This window comes from Scomber scombrus, chromosome 1 (assembly GCF_963691925.1).
Source record: "Scomber scombrus chromosome 1, fScoSco1.1, whole genome shotgun sequence".
NCBI lineage: Eukaryota > Metazoa > Chordata > Actinopteri > Scombriformes > Scombridae > Scomber > Scomber scombrus.
Genome location: NC_084970.1, coordinates 27,084,692 through 27,108,582, shown reverse-complemented (window position 1 = coordinate 27,108,582; position 23,891 = coordinate 27,084,692). Strand labels below are relative to the sequence as shown.

Genomic DNA, 23,891 nt, shown 5'->3' with positions numbered 1-23,891 from the left:
GAATGATGGTTTCATTCAACCTTGAGAAAGGCCACAAACTGAAAAACATCGGAGAATGTTTCTAGGACATTGCTCAAGTGCAGCTTGTGGTAAAAATAACCACACCTGCATGAAGTAGACTCATATTCTCACTTCAATACAAATTGTGAAGGCCCTTGACACCACCACTGAATTCTAAGACCAGTTGCACTCTTCTTTAACGGTAGTACTGTACAGGGACTGGAACCAGCAGCTTTAAAATGATCCACCTGAAGTTCTCATTTCAAAATGTTTGAACGCAGGTGGATGCGATGTTCTTCTATAAGTTACAAGGGCAAGGAATAATCAAGTTGAGTGGCTAGATGAAAGGGATCAGAGGGTCGCTCAAGAACTTAATAATGGATGCAGATAAATGCCATGAGGGAGACAGATGAGGAGTACTTGTCATGCTGGAAATCATAATATGAAGTGAACGCGTCTTTCAGACAGGTTGAAGTTTACTTGGCACCCAGCTGCTACGTACACTTGACTTGATGGCCTACTTGGAAAAGTTGGGGTATTACCTTTGTCCTCCTTTTATTTTCTCATCGTAATGTTTATGCAATTCTACATTTTATTGGTTTGTCCTACCAACTGTTGCACAATCTGACCAGGCTTGTGTTTTCTTTTCCCCCTCAACAAGATGTTCTTTCTCATCTGCTAGTGATGACGCAAAATGATGATGATTCATAAGTGCCCACAATGTGAATTTACCATCTACTGCTCATCATAGAGAAAACTATTGAATGAGTGAATGAGCGACAGACACACACAAGAACTATAAGCACATGTGTTGCTACGTGGACATTAAGTCAAAGTTTAAAAAAGGTATCCTGTGTAGTTTTTGAACATTAGTAGTGCTGTGGATGGATATTTTTAACACGTGGATCTCTGTTTTTGTTTGTTCTCATGCACTCGCACACAAGCGACAGGATACACATTACTGCTAATGTTTTATGCTACTCCACTGATCAACATCTGGTAGTGTGAAACATAGCAAAGCACCAGCTAAAGGCAGCAAAAACTGCTAGCAAGTAAAGCAGGAGGTAACAACAACAGGTTTCATACTTTTAGGAAAAGTATTTGCAGATGTTTATATGAGGCAGAAAATGCACAAAACAGGTTAAACCTCAAGGATACGCCTGGTGTGAGTAATGGAAACAGAAACTTTGTTTACAAGAAAACTCTGCAGGGCATCCTCAATTCAAGAGGACTTATGTGTACTATTTACTCCCGTCAATAATTGACTATAAAACTGTGTTGCAACACTTTTATGGATCAGTTAAACTCCACCGGACCATAGAGGAGTTCAATAAATTGGTGAGAGACAGCTAATATGATAGCTTCCTTCATTTTTGACTCTTCCTCTCTGTTCGACCAACCATCAGCAGTGTAAAGACGGTTCATACCTGGTTAAAAGTGCACATTTTGTATGTTTAAGTTCACAAAAGTAGAAAAACTGAGTAATTTCTTCTCACCTCTGTGAATGAATCCACTCTAAGTTTAAAATGTCACCATCACACTAAACACGTGTAAACAAGATAACAGTTTCATTAAAACTTAAGTTTGCATAACTTTTCTCTCTTCCACCAGGTGGGCTTGCATGTCATCTCAACATGCTCGTTACTGTCCTGTGTTTTTTGTTTTGTCTGTACGTATCATTTTTTCTTCTAATTGATGATTAGTTGTCAGATTTGATTATAGTGGGCTTGTTCTCAGCAAAGTCCCTTATACGCTTTAGATTAGGGGTGACTGCGACAAATTGGACACATTCACGAATCACTAATCTCCCCTGCATATGGTCTTTCCACTTGATTACAGGCAAGCTCTGAGAGGAGTGATTTTCTGCCAAGATTTCTGCAACATCAGTTTAGTGTTGTAAACCTTGAAATCCTGAAATGCTCTCTAGAAATAATTTCCAGAGTGCAATCTTTGCCAATTTTTTTACCCTCTTGCCCTCCACCTTTACTTTTGTGATATGAAGGGTTTCAAAAATAACTAAAGTGGGCACAATGGTGTGGAGCTGCATGAGGGAACGCCATAACCAAACTCTACCTGGTGCAATAAAAATTCATTCATGCACAACAAAAAAAACTAAACATTAAACATGTTGGGTTTTAGGGCAAAGGGGTCTTAAAAAGTCAAAAAACTAGTGTTGATGCTTACAGATATATATCTTACTGGATGGCAGGAGGTTCCACTGCTGGCGAAAGCGTGTTGTTAATGAGACTTTGTTCTGTATTACTTTAACGCACTGCTGTGAGGCCCCGACGAAAATAATGTCCGACAGGCGGGCAGGCGGGAAAAAATTCATGAGCTAATAAAGCTCTTACTTCCATTGGGATTATGGTTCTCACAGAAATGAAAGCCTAATAAATTTACTGTCCCCTTTAAGCCTAATCTCAGTCTTCATCTGCTTTGGGGACAACAAAACCCATTATACAGATCACTGCTGTCACTTTACATACACATACACACACGCAGGCACACACACACACACACACACATGCTGACCTTTGCAGCGGCAGTGTGTGCAGCCAGCTCACACTGGCAGGGGAAGAGAAGTGAAAGGCCACTGCTGAACACATGGATGCACTCACACAACTGTTGGTGGAATCCAGTGATCTGCTTTTCTGAGATAAAAAGCATTAGGCTGATTGATTTTACTGGATAAAAAAAAAAAAGAAGGAAGACAGCATTTAGGACTTTATGGCCGCTGAATTCTTTGTCCCGCTGAGTGTCAGATTGCTCTGTGTCCCCAGCTGGTGCTTTAATAATTTACAGGTGTGTGTGTGTGTGTGTCTGTGTGCTTGTGAGGGTGTGTGTTTTTGTGTGTGTGTGTGTGTGTGTGTGTGTGTGTGTGTGTGTGTGTGTGTGTGTGTGTGTGTGTGTGTGTGTGTGTGTGTGTGTGTGTGTGTGTGTGTGTGAGCGCTCTGTCGTGGGGGGAGCAGGTTAGAATTAGTCCACACTTTCTGCCTACATACACCTACACGCCCACCTCGGGCCCATCCACACTGATGATGCAGCAATCGTGTTGTGTAGCGGCAAAAGAATAAATTAAAAAACGGAGGAATGTGCTGACTGCCAGACACCTGAGGACGATGACAAACCACTGGGATTATTACATTTAATGACTCAACAACCGACAACTATTCTAGTACATAATCCAGATTTTGTAATGTTTGCTAGTTTTTATTCTTTGTTTTTTTAATTTATAATTTTTGCTGTTTTGCTCTATTTTATTTCACAATGTTTGTACATAATGTAATATTAATTAGGTTAATGATACTTATGTTTATTTTGATCCTTTACTTTGCATTGTTATTGTGTTTTATCTTTTATATATAAGTAAGGTTTTAAGATAAGCCCATAGTGGGTTTCTACCTCACATGCACCTGTTTTCTTTATTTATTTAACTATTTTGCTCTGACTTAGATTTTATAAATGTGGAAATAAACCAATAAATCAATAACTATGAATTCAACTTTGCATAGAAGGGGTGTTTTGTCCTCAGTAATGGGCTGCCATGTTAGCGTGCCTGACTAAAATAATTGCACCACGTTACCTCAGAGGAATATGGAGCGGCAATACTGTGAGTGATGCATGACTAAGCCTGCCAGGCCTCCTGTGCTCCTAAATCCTTTAAAATGTTAGCTCGATCACTGGCCATGATTTACCTCTGCTCACTTCGATCTCCAGAGTTTAAGTAAAGTTTTGCTTAGAGACGGATAATCCCACTGCTTAAAGAAGACAATTTAAGATGATGAAAGATGACACCGTGTCCTGAGAGAAAGTGTGAATAATAGTGGGAAGCCTCTATCTTTGACTTAGAGAGTTTGGATGCTAATTTTTACACGAGGGTTTGCAGTCACGTTGAGTTTGTGTGTTGCGACACCTGTAAAAAGGTTTTGCAGAGACGCTGACAAGTGGAAAAACAGCCTCGTCCAGATTCCTGAAATTGAGAATCCTCTCTAGGCTCGTCACCTCCCGAAAAATCTCTCTTCATCAATCACAAATATCTACCGCTCTGTCCGAATGCAGGAGACACACGTCAGTGGGTTGAATAGAGTCTGAGGTCAAACGTTGACCTGTTCAAAAGTCCAATCTCAAACACGTTTTGTAGCCTGTTGGACAGAAAGCAGCACTGCCACATTCTTCACGTACCTGCAGAGTGAACATAATGTTGCTTTACCAGCTCCAGGAGTTACACACACACACACACACACAGTCATGCAGGTGTGTGTGTTTGTGTGTGAGACTCCTGCAGCTGAATCTGACAATGTATTAGTGCTAATAATTTATTAAAGAGAGAAAAACATGTTTGTCTGTTGAATGTTTAGTTATTTTTTGCTCATATTATATGAGGAGTTGATGACCTGCAGTGAAACTTGTTAATCTGTGTGTTTTTTTCCTTCTCTTTACTGGCAGTGCTGGTACGACGGTGTCATGTCTACCTTTAAATGGGTCAGCAGAGAGATAACATCAACACTAACAGAGCACACTGTCTGGGTTTTTACACCATGTTTGGAGTGTGAAATGAACTGGGGACGTATAAACGAATCAACTGTACATTATTCAGGTGTTATTAGGTGCGGACCCAGAGGCGCAATGATATGAACGAGCCTGCAACAATGTAGTGAGATCTCTTCATTAGTGAGACAACATCTCTGTGTCGGCAGGATTTCGGTAGGTCATCTGCCTTTTAAAGAAAAAAAAAATGTTTTCCCCCTTTTGAATCTCTCCAGAAGATTAACATAAACCTGAACAGACGTTTTCAGTGAAATGAGGTGCATTACTGTCACCACCTGATGAAAACTCAAAGAGAGCAATAGTGTCAAAAAATGAAAAGACACAACCTTTGGTAGATGTAGTAGTCTTTTAGTGGACACATTATATTACTCCCGCAATTCAAGTGCTGTTACCTACTAAACCAGGCTGCTTCAATTACTTATCATTATATTACAGTACAACAGCATTGGGAAGGTCACTTTGGAAATGTAATAGGTTACAGATTACTAGTTACCCTATTTAAAATATAATAAGTAATTATTTAAATTACTTAATCAACGTAATGTAATTTGTCACATTTGATTACTTTTTGATCACTTTTTGATCACTTTTTGAATGTTGTAACAAATGTTTTCAACTGTTACGGTCCTTAGTAGTCTTTTAGGCATGATGGTGTGTATAATGTGCAGTGGAGACATTATATTACTCCTCCAATTCAAGTGCTGTTAACTACTATACCAGGCTGCATCAATTACTTATTATATTACAGAACAATATGTATAAAAAGGTTTTCCTTGAACCTAAGTGATCTGACAAATGCAAGGAATTTGCATATCTGCCTTTTCAAAAAGAACTTTGGTGACAAAAAAATAGGCTGACAATAATACAGTAAGTCACAGCTAGCTTATCCGTGGGTCTGAATAACAAAAAGAACATTTTCTCCCAAAAATCTGGCAGATGGGGAAAATGAAAAAATGTGTATCGCGATCACAAAGTGCACACAGGTCTGCAGAATGGTGAAATATTAATAAAAATGTGTTGTGACAAACGAGCAGCGTTTATTTGTGAAAATAAAACATGAATTTAATAACTTAGATTCTCATTAGCCAGTGTAATCCTGCTCGTGTGTCAGATGAACAGAGTCTCTCCCACTTTTTACCTGCGAGGCCTGCTGGAGAGAGCAGCGCTGCCTTATTAGTGCGAGCAGCGTTTTGTCTGAGTGAATGATCAAAGTACGCAGGAGAGGAAAGCTCGGTGGGATCATCACTACAACACCACCTGGGCTTTCACTGCAGTAAACACGCTGCTCTACTAATGATGGCGGGGGGGTCAAAGAAGGGCAGGTGTGTCCTCAGATACGAGATGCAACAACTCCAAATCCCCACTGACTGAGGCAAATATTTAATACTGAAGCTGTGTAATAGAAATTAATTAATTAGTTAACATTATGGCTTTATCTTCTTCTCGTGACATTTACATAAAGTCGCTCACTGTCTCAGCTTAACTGTGACTTAATGAGAATATTCCTATTGTCAATTAAAAGGTGAGTTTAAGACTCTTCTTCCTTATTAAACTGTGCAGTGCAGACAAAATATTACTGCATTTTACTTAAATTGTTGTCTTTTTTAATTATTTTACTCATAATGTGATTAGCATTTTATAAATATATACTTTTTAACCAAAGTTTGTTGCTGTTATCAGAACTGATTTATGTAAAGCTTGGGTAAAAAATACAGCCTTTAATCCAAGCCTTCAGGTGACTTGATATCACTGTTGTAAATGTATCTCATTTAATTAAAAGTATTCTTGATCATTAAAATGTCGTTTTAAGGCATTTTGACTTCATTAGATTTGTTAGTTTTTACTGGAAAGTTTCTGAACAACAGAAAGTCTGAGAGAAAAAAAGTTTCACTGGATGAGGAGTACAAATGATCGTCAAATAGTTTTTGGTTAATATTCATTAGAAAGTTAAATATTTCAGCTATTTAATGACTTTTAATGCTGTAAAACATTTAGTCGAATAATTTGTTCAACAGAAAACTAATCAACAACTAGTTTGACAGTTTTTATTCACATATATATTTGTAGTTCAGAAAAAACAAGTAATCTGAAGTTGGAGGGCTTGAAGAACTCTTGATGAGATATTTAGTGGATCTGAACCTTTTAGCTTTGAATTAAAAGCGTCCATTTGTGACTCCTCATTTCACAAGTTGTGAGCAGTTCAACAGGAAGTGATCGTTTTTTTCATCCGATCGTTTCATCTGAAGGATTTTATGAAAAAAATAAACATAATTTTTTGTCACATTGATCTTATTTTATCCCTTTAATCATCCAGGGAGCCTTTAATAAACATTAGCTAGATTAATCAGTATCACAATAATCATGAGCAGCTGCCAGATTTCATCGTCATTACACATTTTTAGTATTTTCATAATAAATATGTATACATTTTAATGACATTCAAACTTAGAGTCATCTGTTTGAAATAGTAACGGTATTTTGTTTTTACGTCACCGTCATTATTAAGGTCATATATTATTAAGGTGACTTTCATTGCCTGGCATCCCAGAGTGTATTGAACAGTACATCGTGCCAGCTCATTAAACTGGGGAGACGGAGACACTCTCATGCAATAAGGGCAACAGGCCAGACTCAAACCAGAACCACAGCGGGTCCTCCTCCACCACACTGAGGCAGTGGGCTACACGGCCCAACTTAATCTGAGAGCTCGGAGGAAGAGGAAGTGAGGAAGCTTCCACAGAAGCACAGCATGGCAGCAGATGGCCTCCCAGTACTCAACCATCTGGTGAGGAGACGTCCAATCCGCTGTCAGTCTGTCCCCTTTCATTTACCCGTGTTTCTTTGACAGTAAAACCTGCACCCAATCCCCAGCTATACCTCATCCACCTTCTCCTCAAGCCTTGAGGCGCAGACTGAGGACACACACTCAGATTAGGATAACAATCCACTCTACTGTCTCGGCAGCCAAGAGACCCACTGCCATGTCACATGTCACAGAGCCTAATCAATGAGTGTTAAGCCCTTAGCTGTCATTCTCTGGCCAGCCAGGAGATTATCATCTATCCCTGTGTTAGGGCTGCTCCCAGCACGGCTTACTTTAAATAGCAATATGCTGATTGCATTGCTGTCTGTGTGAGCACTTATTCAATAAGAAAGGGCTTTCTGGCAATCTCAGCTTTATTTTGGAATTAATCCAAGAGGGAAAGATGTGAAATGCTTAAACTGTGAAACTGTACTTAAAAATATAATTATCATCACTTTCTTTTCAACTGTCATTATCACAATCTCGTCAACCTCTCTTAGATTCAGCATTACTAATTCAGTTAATTGGTCATTCTTTTAAAATGTAATGTTATAATTTGGATTAGCGTTGTGCTTTATAAATCACGCGGAAATGACAGGATCAATAAAGAATGAGTCAAGGTCATGAGGGTAGTGATAGTAGTCGACGAGATCAAAGACCTACGCCGGGAAAAAAGGGAGAGCAGCCCCGGAGGTGTTCATGTGTGTCTGTGTTTGGTGATTTATAGTTAATCTATAACTCCACTTAGGAGCCAAAAGCTTCAGGGCACAAAGAGGACACATAAATCCTGCCAAAAAACGACCAAACGATCTATAGTTCCCACCGCCAAACACACACAGACACGCAAACACAAACACACAGAGAGACACACAAACACACACTCACTCACTTTTATCTACACTGACTGGTCACTTGTGGCAGGACACATTACATAATTACCAGGCGTTATCAGGAAGTGATATATTGCACAATTAAGCATCTGTGTGATCTCAATCTTAATTTTCACTTTTGTTTGACATGGAAGTTAGCTGAAATGATTATTAAAGTAGCAACAATTGTGATAATCCATTAATCATTTAAATAATTTCTTAAGCACATTTTGTATGATTGTAAATGAATGTAGATATTTTGGTTTTTGGCAGTGCTGGTGAGCGAAAAAACAAGCTAGTTGAAGACATGTGATGAGCACTTTTCACTGTTTTCTTTTATAGACTAAATGATTAACTGTGAAAATAAATCAACTCATTATTGGATAATGAAAACAAGTGCGAGTTGCTGCCATTAACAAATAAACAAAACCCTGACATCATGTGACACTGAAGCTGCTCGTTTTGACCTTTCCAGAAAGTATTTGGCTGTCAGGTGATACTACAGGTTGGCACTGACAGAAACCAGGGGACTGGAAAACGGAAACTTGTTGCCTGTGTCTCTGTCAGGAGGTGTGACTGGCTGTCTGCTGCTGATCCACTGGGCCAGTTTCATGACATAACATTACTGACTGCTATTCAAAAACCTGCTGGGTGAGCATGCCAAACTTTTGACGGAGTCAGGACTGCTGAACTGGTTTCTTACATATCATTTTAAAAATATGCTCAAGGAAAAGAAGCACTGTGGTATGCAGTTGCACTTTTAGCTGAATTACTGAACATTAATGATGCTTATTATTCACAACTCACCTCATACTTTTACAGAAATTAAAGCTGCTTTAATGTCACAACTGAAAGCATTCATAAATCATTCAGGTATAGGTTTGATTATGAGAAAAATTACTTCACAACTTAATCACAATAACTGATTAGTTTAAATGAAACCACAAACGGGGGTCAGGCACTCCAGAAAGAGACCAAAACAGATCAATGATGTATGTTCATTTGAAGAAAGCTGGTGATTGCATAAATCTATGCACTGAGCCACAGAAAGTCAAAATTCACACCACAGTACAGATTATGGAGGCAAAAATAATCTTCTGTACCCTGTAAACAGCTGTGGGAGTACACCACTACACTACCTCCAACCCTGATTACCACACACACACACACACACACACACACACACACACACACACACACACACACACACACACACACACACACACACACAGAAGTACCATCTCTCCTTATTAATGGGCAGTGTTGACTCTGACACCTCCATATCATAACCCTCTCAAAAAGCCATATTCCTATAGGCAGATAAGAAGGAATTCAGAAGTACTCAAGAGAAAATAAAACAAATAACATACTTTTCCACACATGAAATCGAGACTATGCCTTTCAGATCTCCCACAGTACCAAATAATCTGCCTGGAGAAGAGTGAAACTGGGGTCTTCCTCAGCTCGCAACACGCACAGACGAGTGCAATGATAATCATATGTACTGAGAGGCTTGACAAGGGTGAAGCGAGCAGTTGGTGGAGGTATTTTTTTTGGCTGCATTTTCACCCCACCCACACACACCAACACACACACATAACATTACATGTCAGTCAGTGCAGGTGTCATGAGAGGCGCTCTGAAGGGCAGCGCTTTCTGGATTACTCACCCCATTGCCTCGGACTTGAGAAACAACTCCTTTTTTTTATTATTAAAAAAATAATAATATATATATATATATATATATATCTAAAATCGCAGTCAACGTCCACAGATGATTATTATAGAGCTCTCTTAAGAGTTCATTCCCCGTGAGCCCGGTCCTTCTCCTACTCTTGGTGCTGTGAGAGCGACACTGACTAAAAAAATGAGAGCACTTGTTTGAGAGAGAGAGGAGGGGAAAAAAAGGGAAAAGAAAAACTCGATTCACCGGGTTGTCAGGCTCAGTGTCACAGAGCTCCGGTCATTTCACCAAGTTTTTTTTTTTCCTCTCTTCGCTTGTTTGTGCGCTTCCTCTTCAGAGATAGGCAGACGCGTAAATCCACCCTCCTCTATTAAGAGCTGGCCTCTTCTTTTTCTCTTCGCTGTCTCACAACAATTGGCGCTTATGAATTAAGTTAATTTCTCCTTGCCTTGCCCTGTTTGCTTGCTTGCTTGCTGGGCAGAGTTTCTTCCTCCCCACTGGGATTGTGTTTCATATGAAGGGCAGCAGCAGCGACACGGAGCGGCTTCCACCTGCTCACGCCTCTTCTTTCAGAGCCACCCACACTTAAAAAAAAAAAAAAACCCTAAACAACTGTGGTATCTGCGGTGGCGTTAAACCTAAAAAACTGTGGTCTGGAAAACACGACATCATTCAAACCAAAAAACAGTGACGTTAATGATTAGGTTGTATTAATTTTTGTTGGACTTACATGGTTTAAAAGTGACTGTGTGTGCTGGCTTCCAGTGACATTAATTGGTACTTTCTCCTAAATTGAGCCCTTCTCGTAGTATTTTTTTACTCAAAATGTGTCACTTTAACTTATGTTTAAAGTCAAATAACGCCGCTCAGACAATGATCGCAGGGTTGTTGTTTTTTAACAGGCAGGTAAGTGTCAATCACTCGCAGGTGCGCCCGCTCCCGGAACCTTGAAGAAAAGTTCCGGGAGAGAGGAGTCAGGGGGAAGTATTTTAGAGAAGCACCAGGAAATTAATGCATTTCGTGAAACACATTTAGTGTAAAAGCTAACAACTCTACTAAAGCGCGTATTAATCTAATGAGTTGCAGAAGCTAACTACTATACTAAACAACAAGAAAGCTACCAACTCTTCACGTCTTAAAAGGTTTGTGTTCATTCAAGAAAACGGTTTTTATCAGCGTGTTTGTGTTGTTTGTAGCTTGTGCTAATGCTAACTGGCTCCAGATCAGTGCACAGGGATTTAACCTGCAGCATGGTTACACACTGCGACTAGAGTATGTAAAATACAAATGTTAATGGTCATGATCATGATCATGATCATATACTATAAATAAATACACTAACTCAAATACTAAAAATGAATAGAACAGAAATAATAGAAAGATCGGGTAGCTACTACTAGGTTTTAAAGTGCATGATAACCCAATGAACTAAATATGTATACCTGAATAATCGACACATCATATATCCATACCTGAATAATCTACACGAGTATATACTTATGTTAACAGCAGCCTACACAGATAGTACTCAGAGTGATTTAACTTGCAGCATGGTTACACACTTTACACACAGGCTGGAAAAACAGTCAGTCATCTGTAATTACACCACAAAAACATCAACAGTATTTTTTATTTGTTTTATTTTATCACTTTCACCCTTTATGCTGCTGCTTTTTTTCTTCTGCACTTTTTGTGTCAATTTGAATTTCTAACAAAGTTAATCAATACAAAAGCCTCTTATCTATTCTCATGTTGTCTGATCTGATCTTAACAGCTTTTATTGTTTCTATGCAGAATGACTGAGACCACGGAAAAACAGCAGACCTACGAGGAGATGTTTGCCGACAGATTTTCCTCGGAGGACCATGAATACCAGAAATATGTGAACCGGCCAGCAGACGTCCCTCCCATGGTGGAGGACTGGAGGGGTCGTGGAGGAGGTCGTGGAGGCAGAGACAACAGGTCAGTTGGGTTAGTGATGATATTGTGTAGAAGTATAGCACCAAAAATAGCGTTATACTGTTATATATTTATCCTACAAGAACATAACTTTACACTGCTACACCATCACATAACAAACTAAACCCTCCATCATCACAGAAACCATCAAAACTACTTGTTTCTATAGCTAATGGTAGTATCCCATGAATGTAACTGTGCACATAGAGATCTTTTGACTTATACCTTGTGAGACATCAGGTTTTTCTGAATTTTCCAAAATATTCATCAGTAATATTCGACTCCTACAAATTTGAAATGAGGTTGAGGTGTATTGTTTTCCATTTATTCGAGTTAGTAAGTAAGAAAATAAAGTTTTTGTATTGCCCCCTCTCTACATCAGACATTACAACAAAGTGTCACTCATGACAAAAACTAAATAAAAAGCTAGTCTTAAAAGAGACACTATGTGAAAGCAAAAACACTAAAACCAATTAAAAAATGTATTCTTGAAGATTAATCTGTAATTACTTAACTGTTTTTTTATGCACTTATGAAGCAGTGATGGAAAGTAACTAAATAAATGTACAGAAGTACTGTACCTGAGAGCAATTTTAGGAACTTTACTTGAGTACTTCTTGACTTTATGCTACTCTATATTTATGTTTATATTTTATATTAGACAGTTAAAGTTATTTTTCAGTTAAAGATTTGGCACTGTGGATAATATATAACACACTTTCGAAATGGATTTTGAGGTCTTACAAAAAGCAGTGTGTAGAAGAGGTTGTATTTCAGATGGAGATGTACTGATATTCATATTGGATATGAGTCGGATACTTACTCAAACAGCTGGATCTAGTGCCTGTGACAATGGGCCAATATGGTATCAGATACCATTATTTTAATAAAAAACATTTCAGTGAATTCATATCTGTATTTATTTGTTGCATTTTGATTTACAAAGTTAGGAAAGTAATGTTAAGTCAAGCCTTATGTTACTTCACATATAAATGATCCCAGTCTCTTCCACACAGTGATACGTACAGCTTATAAACTACTCACTGGTATCAGAACGGTACTCCGTATCGGCCGATACCCAAAGCCTAGCTATAGGTGTCGAGACTGAAAAACTCAGATCAGTGCATCCCTAATTTCGGATATCTGAGTTGTTAGCAGCTCCACTGAGTAGTTTTCTTTCTAAATTTCTCACATGGTTTCATTTCAATAAATGTTCAAATGATGAATATTTCACCAAGAAGAGAAAAAAAAATTTGGGAAAAAAATGTGTTCATTACAACTATTTTTTTCTTCTTTCCTCTCCCATTTATCATCTCATAACTGTATATAGCTACAACAGTAACATGATGCTCACAAACTGACGTTTCATTATTAATAATTTAATGATGTCATATATAATGTATGTGTCTCCCTTTTAGGTACCAGGACCGTCGTGGACATGGAGGTCGTGGTTGGGGAGGAGACCGGGGTTGGAGAGGAGACCGGGGTTGGGAAAGAGACCGGGGTTGGAGAGGGGAGCATCATGGGCAGCAACAATGGCAGGACAGAGACCGAGAACGAGACAGAGACCGAGACAGAGACAGGAACTGGGGACATGGAAGTGGGCATCAATCAAGCTCCAACCAGGGATACAACTCCCATCATCAGAAACCACATTATGACCGCTACTGATCTCAGTTGCAGTCTCTCAGGTGTTGACAGTATTTATAGTATCTTTATAACTTGCATCGCAATACCACATGTGGCAGTGTGCAACAGTTGATTTTTTTATACATGACTCACAGCCACAGTCTTACAATATTCTGAGGGCTGAGTAAAATATCAGTAGTAGTAATTTAGTATGCGTCATTGTAATTCTGTTAAACATTTTTAATATTGTGATAGTTTCATTCCAAAGCACATACTCATCCAGATTTTTACCAGACTTTCAGTATTTCACAAAGCTATTTGACTTGTACAATAGTCTGTTTAAATGACCATATGAAAAACAACTGGTTATTTTTCAAACATTAACAGGTTTCATGATAAATACTGCTAGCTGAAGAAAATCTGTTAATCTGGAGAGTTAATTTGTCCCATATTGCTCAGTCCTGCCATAGTATTAAATTGCCCTTTTTTTTTTTTTTCAAATTCCTCCTATTTAATGAAAACCTCTGGCTTCAAAGTAATTAGTAGTTTCACCAATACTGAAACTCATACTGAAAATTTACATTTTAACATTTCAGACAAGTGGGCAGTTTTTAACAATATTTGATTATCACTCTGTAACTGAGAAACATCACTGAGGAGTTTTGTGTTACAGTAGTTTTACCTCTATGTATTTACATGCTGAGATATCAGACTGTTTATAAATTCTACAGTCCAGTGTTGTTTCAGGAGGTGGATGAATTACCAGAGAAAATCTATTTGTAATGCAGCTTTATTTTTCTGTGTCACAATGATATGAGGATACAAATGTTGTCAATAAATGTGTATTTTCCTAATTAGTTTCTGTTTTGTGAGGTTATTGCACTCAACATTCAACACAACCGAATAATGGAGACAGTGTTATTGAAGTCAGCACAACAACATGAAGCACTCTCTGCTTTTGTTGTTGTTTTACAGGAGTAGTTACCAAGCTGGGGGTCACAAGATGATTACAAGTATAAGAAATCGAGATATGTTTCTGGCACTAAAAATTAGGTTGGTTTTATTTCTAACTTTTTCTCTAAATTAAGCTTCTCTTTTGTTCTTGTAAAATATTATATACTTACTCCTCCTCAGGCTTAATATATCCTTTAAATGAAGCAATCTAAGCAGTAAAAGTCACTGTTTGAACTTATCACAACTCATGTTCACAGTAGGGCCATAACTTGTGACAGGAGGACACAAATTGACATTGATTTTTTAAATATAAGGCAACACGGGCCAAAAAGTTCAGGCTTCACTGCCTAGACATATTGCATATGATTGGTCCCGAACTACATTTAAGTCAAGTCACTTTATTTTGCACAATTTTCAGCTGTGACTAATATTAAATCTGCCCCAATGTTTTCCCTAAAAGATGCAGTCATGCTTGTGTCCAAGTTTTATCTCAGGCTCAGAAATAAAGGATTTATTGAAGCCACATTTCAGCTGTTTCATAGTTTCAGCGTTTATTGTCAGTCTGTACTGAGTGTGAAGAGAAATTCAGCCCAGAAGGAGCCTAAGACCAATAGTTCACACTGGGAAAAACAACTGAAATATTTATGTGCATCATTAATACATTATTGCAACTCGCATCATTGGCTATGGCATATGTAGCTCATTGCCTAAAGATGTCAGGCCTTGTGTCTCTCTATCCATTTACAGTCAGCGGATCTCAATTAAGTGACAAATGGTGACTTTGGACACAATGACCCACTCCACAGCTCTAGTGCACACGCAGAAACACTCAGCATTGTTTATGTCACTGCCTGAATGCGTTTCTGTGGTTTCTATTTAAGGGTCATGATGAAGATAGGGTTAACAGTTCATTTGGACTTCAACAGTGCAATCAGCTGTGATGATAAGGGAGGTAGGAGAGGCGGGTTAGGGAGAATGTGTGTGGGGGATGTGCTGAAACTGGCACACAGCAGGGAAGGCTGCCATCACTGCAATCAGTTTAGATTAGAGAAACTTCACCCTAGATTGCTGCATCTTCACAGAGAGGGGATGTGCTGGACAGAGATGGAGACAGAGAAAGTAAAACAGGGATTTATTGGCAAAGAAATAACAAAATGTAACTGTTGGACTGTGGCAGCATAGAAAGGAATTAGGTCACTGTCTTGGTATTAAACATGACATTACAGTGAAGGGTCAGCACAAGTCACATTTCTACATTTCTCATGGAGATTTTTTTAAGGAGTGAATAGAGTAACAGGAAAATTGCTGCATGTACTGCATACTTATTGTCACAGTATACTGTTTTTGCAGTTAGTGTACAATACTTCAGCATAAGGTGCACCCAAAGCCCTACTATATATTAACTGTATAAAGTGCATACTATGTACTTATCTTCATAGTTTTGCAGTTACTATACAAGAAATAAACGCATAGCTTTATGTTAATGTTAAATGATACAATAATTAATCAAAGTGCAACTTTAGAATGACAGTGCCTAATTAAACTAGACAAAGGGCATAATGTTATTTTATGTAGTTTTTTTTAAGTTTGCATAGTGACTGTTTTGAGTAGTCTATAATGTCATTGTCTACTGTACCATTTTCTAGTGTGAACACATACTCACAATCTGCTTAGAATGAGTATGTAATATGGATTTGAGAAAAATACTGTATCCCATACTACATACACATTTTACACAATATATACTAAAATCTTCATAGTATGTTTTTTACAGGCATTGCACAAAACAACATATCAACAATCAACATACTTTACTTTGGCATAGATCTATAGATGATATTGCCATTGGCCACTCTGGTCCAGACTGAAATATCTCATCAACTATTGGATGGATTGACATGAAATTTGGCAGACATTAATGTTTATTCAAAAAGCCCTACAAGGGCCCCACAAGGTTGACATTAGTGGTTTTGAGTCAAATGACTTATTCGTGTCCTCCTCAGAATAAACTCTAATAATTTTCAACACCTCTCTTCATGTGCCTACTGCTATGTAGAGCAGTGTATACCTACGGTGTCCCCTGCCATCAACCCTTAGCACTTTATCCTTTGTTGAATTAAATGACTGTGGTGAAGTCAGTGATTGGTTTTGCCTCTTAACTGTATCAAGAATTTACAAAACAAAATGGAACAGACCTGTAGACTGTGTTGCTGTATATTGATCTAAGCGAGTATGATTTCAATGTAAATTTGCAGAGCATGTAACACAACTCTTTCTTCTTACAATTATAACCCACTACCGCACTATAAGTTAATTCACAGATTTTAAATAACACCAAGAAAAAGATGCAAATTAATAATTACTCAAAACCCTAAATGGACCTAATGCACTACAAAATCAATTGGTACTTCCATCCATAACCCTAATGTGAGATGGTCCAAAAGTTTACTTTGGATGCCTCTATTTCTCTCTCTATTTCTCTGCCATACTGGAAACTTCTGTACCCGATCTTCCATACCTCATGCTATTGAATGATGATCAATCTGTAACTCTACCTTTACATAAGGAGAGAGTTTTGTTTGCAGGACTAACAGCATCAAAAAAAATCCTGGTTATGAAATGGAAACCCCCCCTCAAACTTATTTAAATGGAAACAGTTATTTTATAAAGTATTATGATTTGAAGCACAAGGAGCTAAAATAGAATCTATTCAAGCATTGATAAAGCATTCCCATCTAAGAGTTCAAACTACTCCTTTAATTTTTAGGGGGTGAACAGATTTGGAGGACAAAGTAGGGGAGGAGAATACCGTTTCATTAACATGCTGTTTTTCCATCTGGTTGTCTGGACTGTGGATTTCAACACTGTGTACAGTATTAAATATGTGTGTACAAATAGATTATACGGTACAGTAAGCTTTGTAGCTTTGTTTGTGTCTTTTCTTTTTCTTCTTTGCAGCCATAGGGTATAGAGTCTAGGGGGTGGGAGGGTGTAGGTTGCTTTGGTTTGTCAAGTTATTTTGTTTCAATTCACATGGATATTCTTTGCATGATAATCACTTTTGTATTGTGTTCCCTGTACCTTACCAATCTACTTGGAGGGAGGAAAGCATTTACAGTCAGACATCCTCAGGAGTTCAAGTCAAGTCGGTTTTATTTATATAGTATCAATTCACAATAGAAGGTATCTCAGGACACTTTTCATATAGAGCTTGTCCAACAGTGACCCAACTTTTCCCCATGAGCAAGCAATTGGCAAGAGTGGGAAGGAAAATGGGAAGAAACGTCAAGCAGAACTGGGCTCTAGATGGGCGACCATCTACCTTGACCTGTTGGGTTGAGAGAAAAATGGGGAGAGAGAGAGAGAGAGGAGAGACAGACAGACAGAAGCACAGCAACAACAAAAAAACAATAACAGCAATAATGATTATAGAAATATGTTTAATAATAAAAGTGATAGCAGTGGGCAAAAATTATAATAATAGCAGTAGCGGTCGGTATTATTAGGTAACCAATTAGACACATCTACTAATCCAGGGGTCAACATGTTAATTCAGCCCTTAAGGTACCACAGAGCACCGGGAATGCCATAGTCATTCATTTGTACTCATCATGTTACCAGAGCACAAAGCATTTGGATTTTTGGGTGAGGATAGTTTTTAATCACTGCCCCTTATGATTAAATCCATTACATATTACATCTTAAAAAATAAGCTGTTAATGCACAGCGAGGCATGGACAACATAACAGAAGGAACACAATGAAGAGAACCACAGTAAGAAACCAGTGAGAGTCCCCTCAGTATGGTCTGCCAGGCTGTCAGGCTTCATGTGGCATGTTTGTGACGATGCAATGTGACAGCAATGGAGAAAGTGTGCTGGGGGCCATGTCCTTGTTGACATGGACATGGAACCCCCCCCCCCCCCCATACACACAACCAACCCATCAACACACACAGACACCACATCCCCCAGCCCCTGTAGCATTCAACGACCTACATCTGGTGTTGGAGAGTGCAGGGGCTAAGGTTGGCCCAGGCCAGCCAGCCCCCAGCAGACAGTGGAGAGGGTTCATGTAACATGTGACGTGTCTGAATGGCAGGGTACTCATGCTCTGCTCTTTCTGTTGAAATAAATGCCCACAGCTTCATAGGGTACATACAAATATGTACACAATTGCGCCCAGTCACATGGATGTACACGTGCAGACAAGCAAACACTAATACATGCACTTAGACTTAAGAATAGGCTCTAATAATTGCTGCTGAAGATCACATTTGATGACATCTTGTTCCTTGCTCATTCAACTGCACGCTCTGTAAGTTAATCATGCAGCCAGTCAGGTCATCCATGTAAAGACAGTGGACTATGCTGCCAAGGGGAGCTTGTTAGTCTGATTATATCTGGTGGTGTCTCCACAGGAACGTGTAGGCAGGCTTTAGGAATACTGCCACACACAGTAAGCTTAGAGTTAGTCTGTCGCTTGTTATCAAAACATCCGGGTAAATCATCAGAACCAAGATGTTATCGAGCTCCCATCGGCTGAGACATTACGTCTGTTGTTCAGTCCATCCTCAGCTACCTTTATCTTCCAAACCAATGCTTTGCCCCCCAAAACAGGCTGACATGTCATCTGTATTCACACAAAACTCCCAGAATCTTTTCGGTTCAGAAGTGAAGCCGGTTTTTGTTTTATTGTCCAAAAAATGAAGGGACATACTGCTTACATTCAGCAGTGTATTGCATGGAAATGTTTTCAGTCTCCAGCCTGCTCTGTGCACACTGCCTACGAGTCTGCAATTAGACTTCAGAATGACGAGCATCAGTGCCCTCCAGAGAGCCTCATCGATCCACCGCTGAAAATGTACATTGTTGAATATTAATCTAATCAAAGAGTCAAATTAAACCTGAGGCCGCTACACTATAAATAATAGGTCTTTTTCACACGTCCCAGTAGAAGAAGTACAAGTGTATTTGTCATGCTGACTCACTGTTACATTGCTTCCTGGGAAACTCGATAAGAACAGAGACATTTTTCATGTTATTAGTAACACCTGTGCTTTTCCTGCAATGATATGTCAAAATGTCTGCTTTGAAAAAGGCCTAAATTGATTTTTAAAAATCCATAAAAAGAGACAATGTTTCTCAGAACTGTGGAAAGTGTATGGAAGCCCATTACTGTCATAAAAAAGTGAAGTTATGCATTATTTAAAAAAATAAAAATAAAAAAACAACAATAATAACATTTCCCTGGAGTCAAAATTTTGACATTCTAAATTAAATTTATAAGATTACTTTAGTATATATATATATATTTTAGTATATAGCATGAATTAATGCCACATTCCACAGCTTTTTAAAAAGAGTATTATTTAAGATAGTTCACAATGCTTGTCCCTAGATGGGCCTTGAAAGTACATAAAACTCAATAGATAGAAAATACTTGTGAAACTGCACAAGATTCAACAATACATATATTAACCTACATTTAAGTACAAAACTCAACAAAGTACATACAAAGAAACACAAAACACAAGTTTCATTAATTTTTTTATGTATGTCATAATTTGATGTATCTGATGAATAAAACAATAAATATGAGTATTTTAGTTTATGATATGCAGAGTTTTTTAAATCTAATTTTTCTTTTTTTGTTGGCAGAATCAGACTTCTATATCATACAATAGAATCTGGAAATGGGCAATGCAAAACATGTTTTGTTTTTTGTTTTTTTATTAACAAATGAAGTTCAAATAAAGGAAAATCAGACAACAACCAGTCTGGAAATAATCTTCTTAACTTTAAAGAAAAACTTTTTCTGAAAGAAAAAAAATTACTGTGAAAATAAGTAAATAGTCTAATATTACACAAGACTGGCCTCATAAGTTGTTTCATTGAGAAGAAATTCAATAAGAACCAGTGGCATTTTATTTAACAGCCATCTCCACCGTCACTATTATCATTATGTCATGTGTATGTATCTTACATTCTCTACAAAATGTATATTTCCGTAAGGCTTACATTTTTGATAGTGAGACAAGAGAACAGCAGGTATTACCCTCCTTGTTTTTTTCTTCTGAACAAAAAAGTGAGACAGAGTCACAAATGTACAGTTTCAATAGACATGAACAACGCACAAGCTCAACACCAGTGTTTCAGCAGCACCTGGGGTTATTACTGATGCTCACCACACAGTCCTATATATGTACTTGGTAATTAATTACCCAACAGTCTTGCATCATTAAAATACAGATTGCATAAGTCCCACCAGCTGGACAAGTAGGGACGAATACACACACACACACACACACACACATACACACACACACACACACACACACACACACACACACACACACACACACACACACACACACACACACACACACACACACACACACACACACACACACACATCCCTGCAGGTTGATGTTGTTAAGAAGTGGTCTGGACACATATTCAGTGCTGGATCTCACGACAGAACATTATGAATATATGTTTTTAAATGTGTGTACAGAATATTTAAATTAAAAAACCATGTTACATCTCAGATTAATCACAATGGAAAATTGCAGGAAAGGCTGTGCACCACAGTCCAATTTCAGGATGACTGATTAAGCGTGGTCCTGGAATAACTTCATTTAGTTTTCAGGAAAATCTTCTAAAAAGGATTTTTACAAATGCCCTAATGTGGTTGGTTTAAATTAATCAGACTGCACAAAGGAAGATTGGAGATAAGGCAGGACTGACTGAAGCCTTAAATTAACTAAATATGATGTCTTTAGGCTTTAAATGAATAATAGATCGGCTAAAGCCCCCAAAAAATGATTTTATGATTGTTTTTCTTAATTTATGTAATGACAATTTAAATCTCTGCCTCAGTGCTGCTTCATTCATATCTCAGTGTATATGAATGATTGTGTTAAGTTGTGGGTTACATATACTAGTGGCACCTAATTCAGTGGCTGGGCTAAAAATCAGGGACCTGTCTTTTTGCAGCAAAGACATATTTTAAAAAATAACAGTAAGATAAAAAATGCAGATACATTTCTGAGTACTTGCATACTCATATATAGGCAGCAAGTAAGGGGTGCTGTCTGATTAGTAGAAATCTTGTTACAACTTACATGTTGCAACTTCGGTGAAACCTCCTCCATGTCTATCTTACACTCAGCTGCCTTCAGTGGTGGAAAGTATATCTTCTCAAGTACTGTACTTAAATATAGTTTTGAGGTACTTGTACTTTACTTTTTCCATTTGATGCTATTTTATACTCCAACTCCACTACATTTCAGAGGGAAATTTTGTACTTTCTACTATGCTACATTTATTTGACAGGTTTAGTTACTTTTCAGATGAAGGTTTGACACAATGGATTATATAACATGCTTTTAAAATTCAACACATTGTTAAAGATGAAACCAGTGGTTACAGCCTTTTTGGCTTTTGACGTCTTACAAAAAGCAGTGTGTAGTCGGGGTCACATTTCAGATGTCTATGAGTTGTTACTCACATGGTTTCATTTCAATAAATTATCCAATATTTTGCCAAAAATCAAAGATTATAAAAAGTCCAAAATGTGAAAACTATATTGTGTATCAGAACTTTGTTTTTTCTTCTTTCCTCTCACATTAATCATCTCATGACCCCTCAGGTTTATCTGGTGACACTTTGGAGGTGACCATCCCTAGATTGGAGAACACTGGACTAAACTAGCTAACTGTATATAAAGTTGAAACTAGCTTCACCTCCAGCAGCTACAACAGTAACATGCTGCTCTAACACAGAGGCTTCAGTATTGATAATCTAATTATGTCATATATAATAATATATCAGTCAGAGGGACCAAACCACTACTTTTACTAATACAAATGTACTTTTTTCTTGTAATGGAGTATTTTTGCATTGCTGTATTGGTACTTTTAATTAAGTAAAGGATCTGAATACTTTAAAGCCACAATACAGCAGCATTGTGGGGTGAATACTTTAAGTTAAATGCTAAAGTTAGCACGCTAATGTGCTCAGAATAACAAAGTAACATGTTCAGGCGGGGTGCTCACCATCTTATTTTAGCTTGTTAGCATGCTAACATTTGCAAATTAGTGGTAAATGCAAAGTATTCAGTTGAGGATGATGGGAATGTTTTGTTTTACAGGGTTAAGTTATAAATTGACCTGATGGTGGTTTTAGATGAAAAGTTATTGGATCATTATTCTGAGCAACAAATTATTGTTTAAGTTTCAATCTATTCAGTCGTCGAGACATTTCACCCAAAACCTTTGTTGACCTTTGTCTGTTTTGCTCATGGCAATGCAAGTCTGCCACAGTACCAAACACCAACAAAAACAGCTGAGGTATAAATCCTCCTCCCTGCTGTCAGTGTTCAAGTAGATGGACAGAGAAAGGCAGACCATACTGCTGCTATCTACACCCACCCACACAAAAACAGTCAGAAATACAACCACACATCTGAAAATGATAAATTACTAATGTGGATTTGTAATCTAATAGCTGAGCTTGAGGTATTTATTCCTCCAAAGCTTCAAATTTGCCTCTTCAATCCTTTAGTATCAGCAGCTTTCCTTTCATCAACCCTCTGAATATATTACAATACCGAATACTTTTTTTAACACAAGTGAGAGCAGGAGACTGTGTTGGTGCTCTAGTCTTTTTGTCCTCCTGGTGTTTGAGCGTTTTGTACCTGGTGGGTGGTGAAAACCTGTCTCAAACTGATTCTCTTGGTTCTTTCTGTATTAAAGGCTGTCTAAGTGGGCAGTCAGCGGGATAAGCTCTCAGGTCTCGGTGACTCAGCCTCTGCGGATCACTCTCCTCGTCAAAGCCCACTCACTGCCATCCAAAGTGGTCTTGTTTCCACCACCTTTCTCCTATGAATGTGCAGATTATGCAATTTTAAGAGCACTTCGGCTCTGTGCAGTAGACGCAGCTTTCAGCAGACAGCACCGTTTTTTTCTTTTCTTTTCGCTGGCATTGTGCTGACAATCAGAACTGACCACATTCAAGAAGTAATCTGGCATTAGGCTACTGATTTGGGATTTAGGAGGATCCAATTGAGGCTTAAATAGTATGATCTGAAGGACATTGTATTGTGCAGCAATTCAGTTGTCTTAAAGTCTTTATCTTCACTTGTTAAATTCTAACATGTTTTTTTTTGGTCAGAAATGTCAATGATTTTTAAGTATTCCCTCAAATTCTTGTTTTTGAGATACAACAACAATCACCTGCGCAAAACAATTTACAATATGGTAGAAGACTGAGATTCTGTCAGTGATTCCCAATGTCGTGTTTTTCAGTCTGGGAGAGTCTGAAGAGGAATAGCATTATTAAACTTAAATGATTCAGTGGTTTTAAAGCTTTACTCAACCAACTTAAAATCAGGATATCTTGGACTCTGCTGTATTGATTTTTACTGTTCTTTAAAAAAAAAAA

At 38.0% G+C, this 23,891-nt stretch overlaps 2 protein-coding genes across 2 annotated transcripts in view; one reads left to right on the top strand and one right to left on the bottom strand.

The window, feature by feature from the left end:
* homer2 (homer scaffold protein 2) overlaps positions 1-10,469 on the bottom strand; it is a 32,348-nt gene extending 21,879 nt beyond the window's left edge. Inside the window, exon 1 of the mRNA XM_062424505.1 lies at positions 9,890-10,469. Coding sequence (XP_062280489.1) covers positions 9,890-9,894 — 5 coding nt within the window. The 5' untranslated portion in view covers positions 9,895-10,469. The remainder of the gene's footprint in view (positions 1-9,889) is intronic.
* Positions 10,470-10,803: 334 nt separating this feature from the next.
* Positions 10,804-14,343, top strand: LOC133984981 (RNA guanine-N7 methyltransferase-activating subunit-like protein). The gene is made up of 3 exons (XM_062424516.1): positions 10,804-11,046; positions 11,699-11,866; positions 13,282-14,343. Exons 2-3 carry the CDS (start codon positions 11,700-11,702, stop codon positions 13,532-13,534), a joined length of 420 nt encoding a protein of 139 aa, XP_062280500.1. The 5' UTR covers positions 10,804-11,046; position 11,699; the 3' UTR covers positions 13,535-14,343.
* Positions 14,344-23,891: the final 9,548 nt, after the last annotated feature.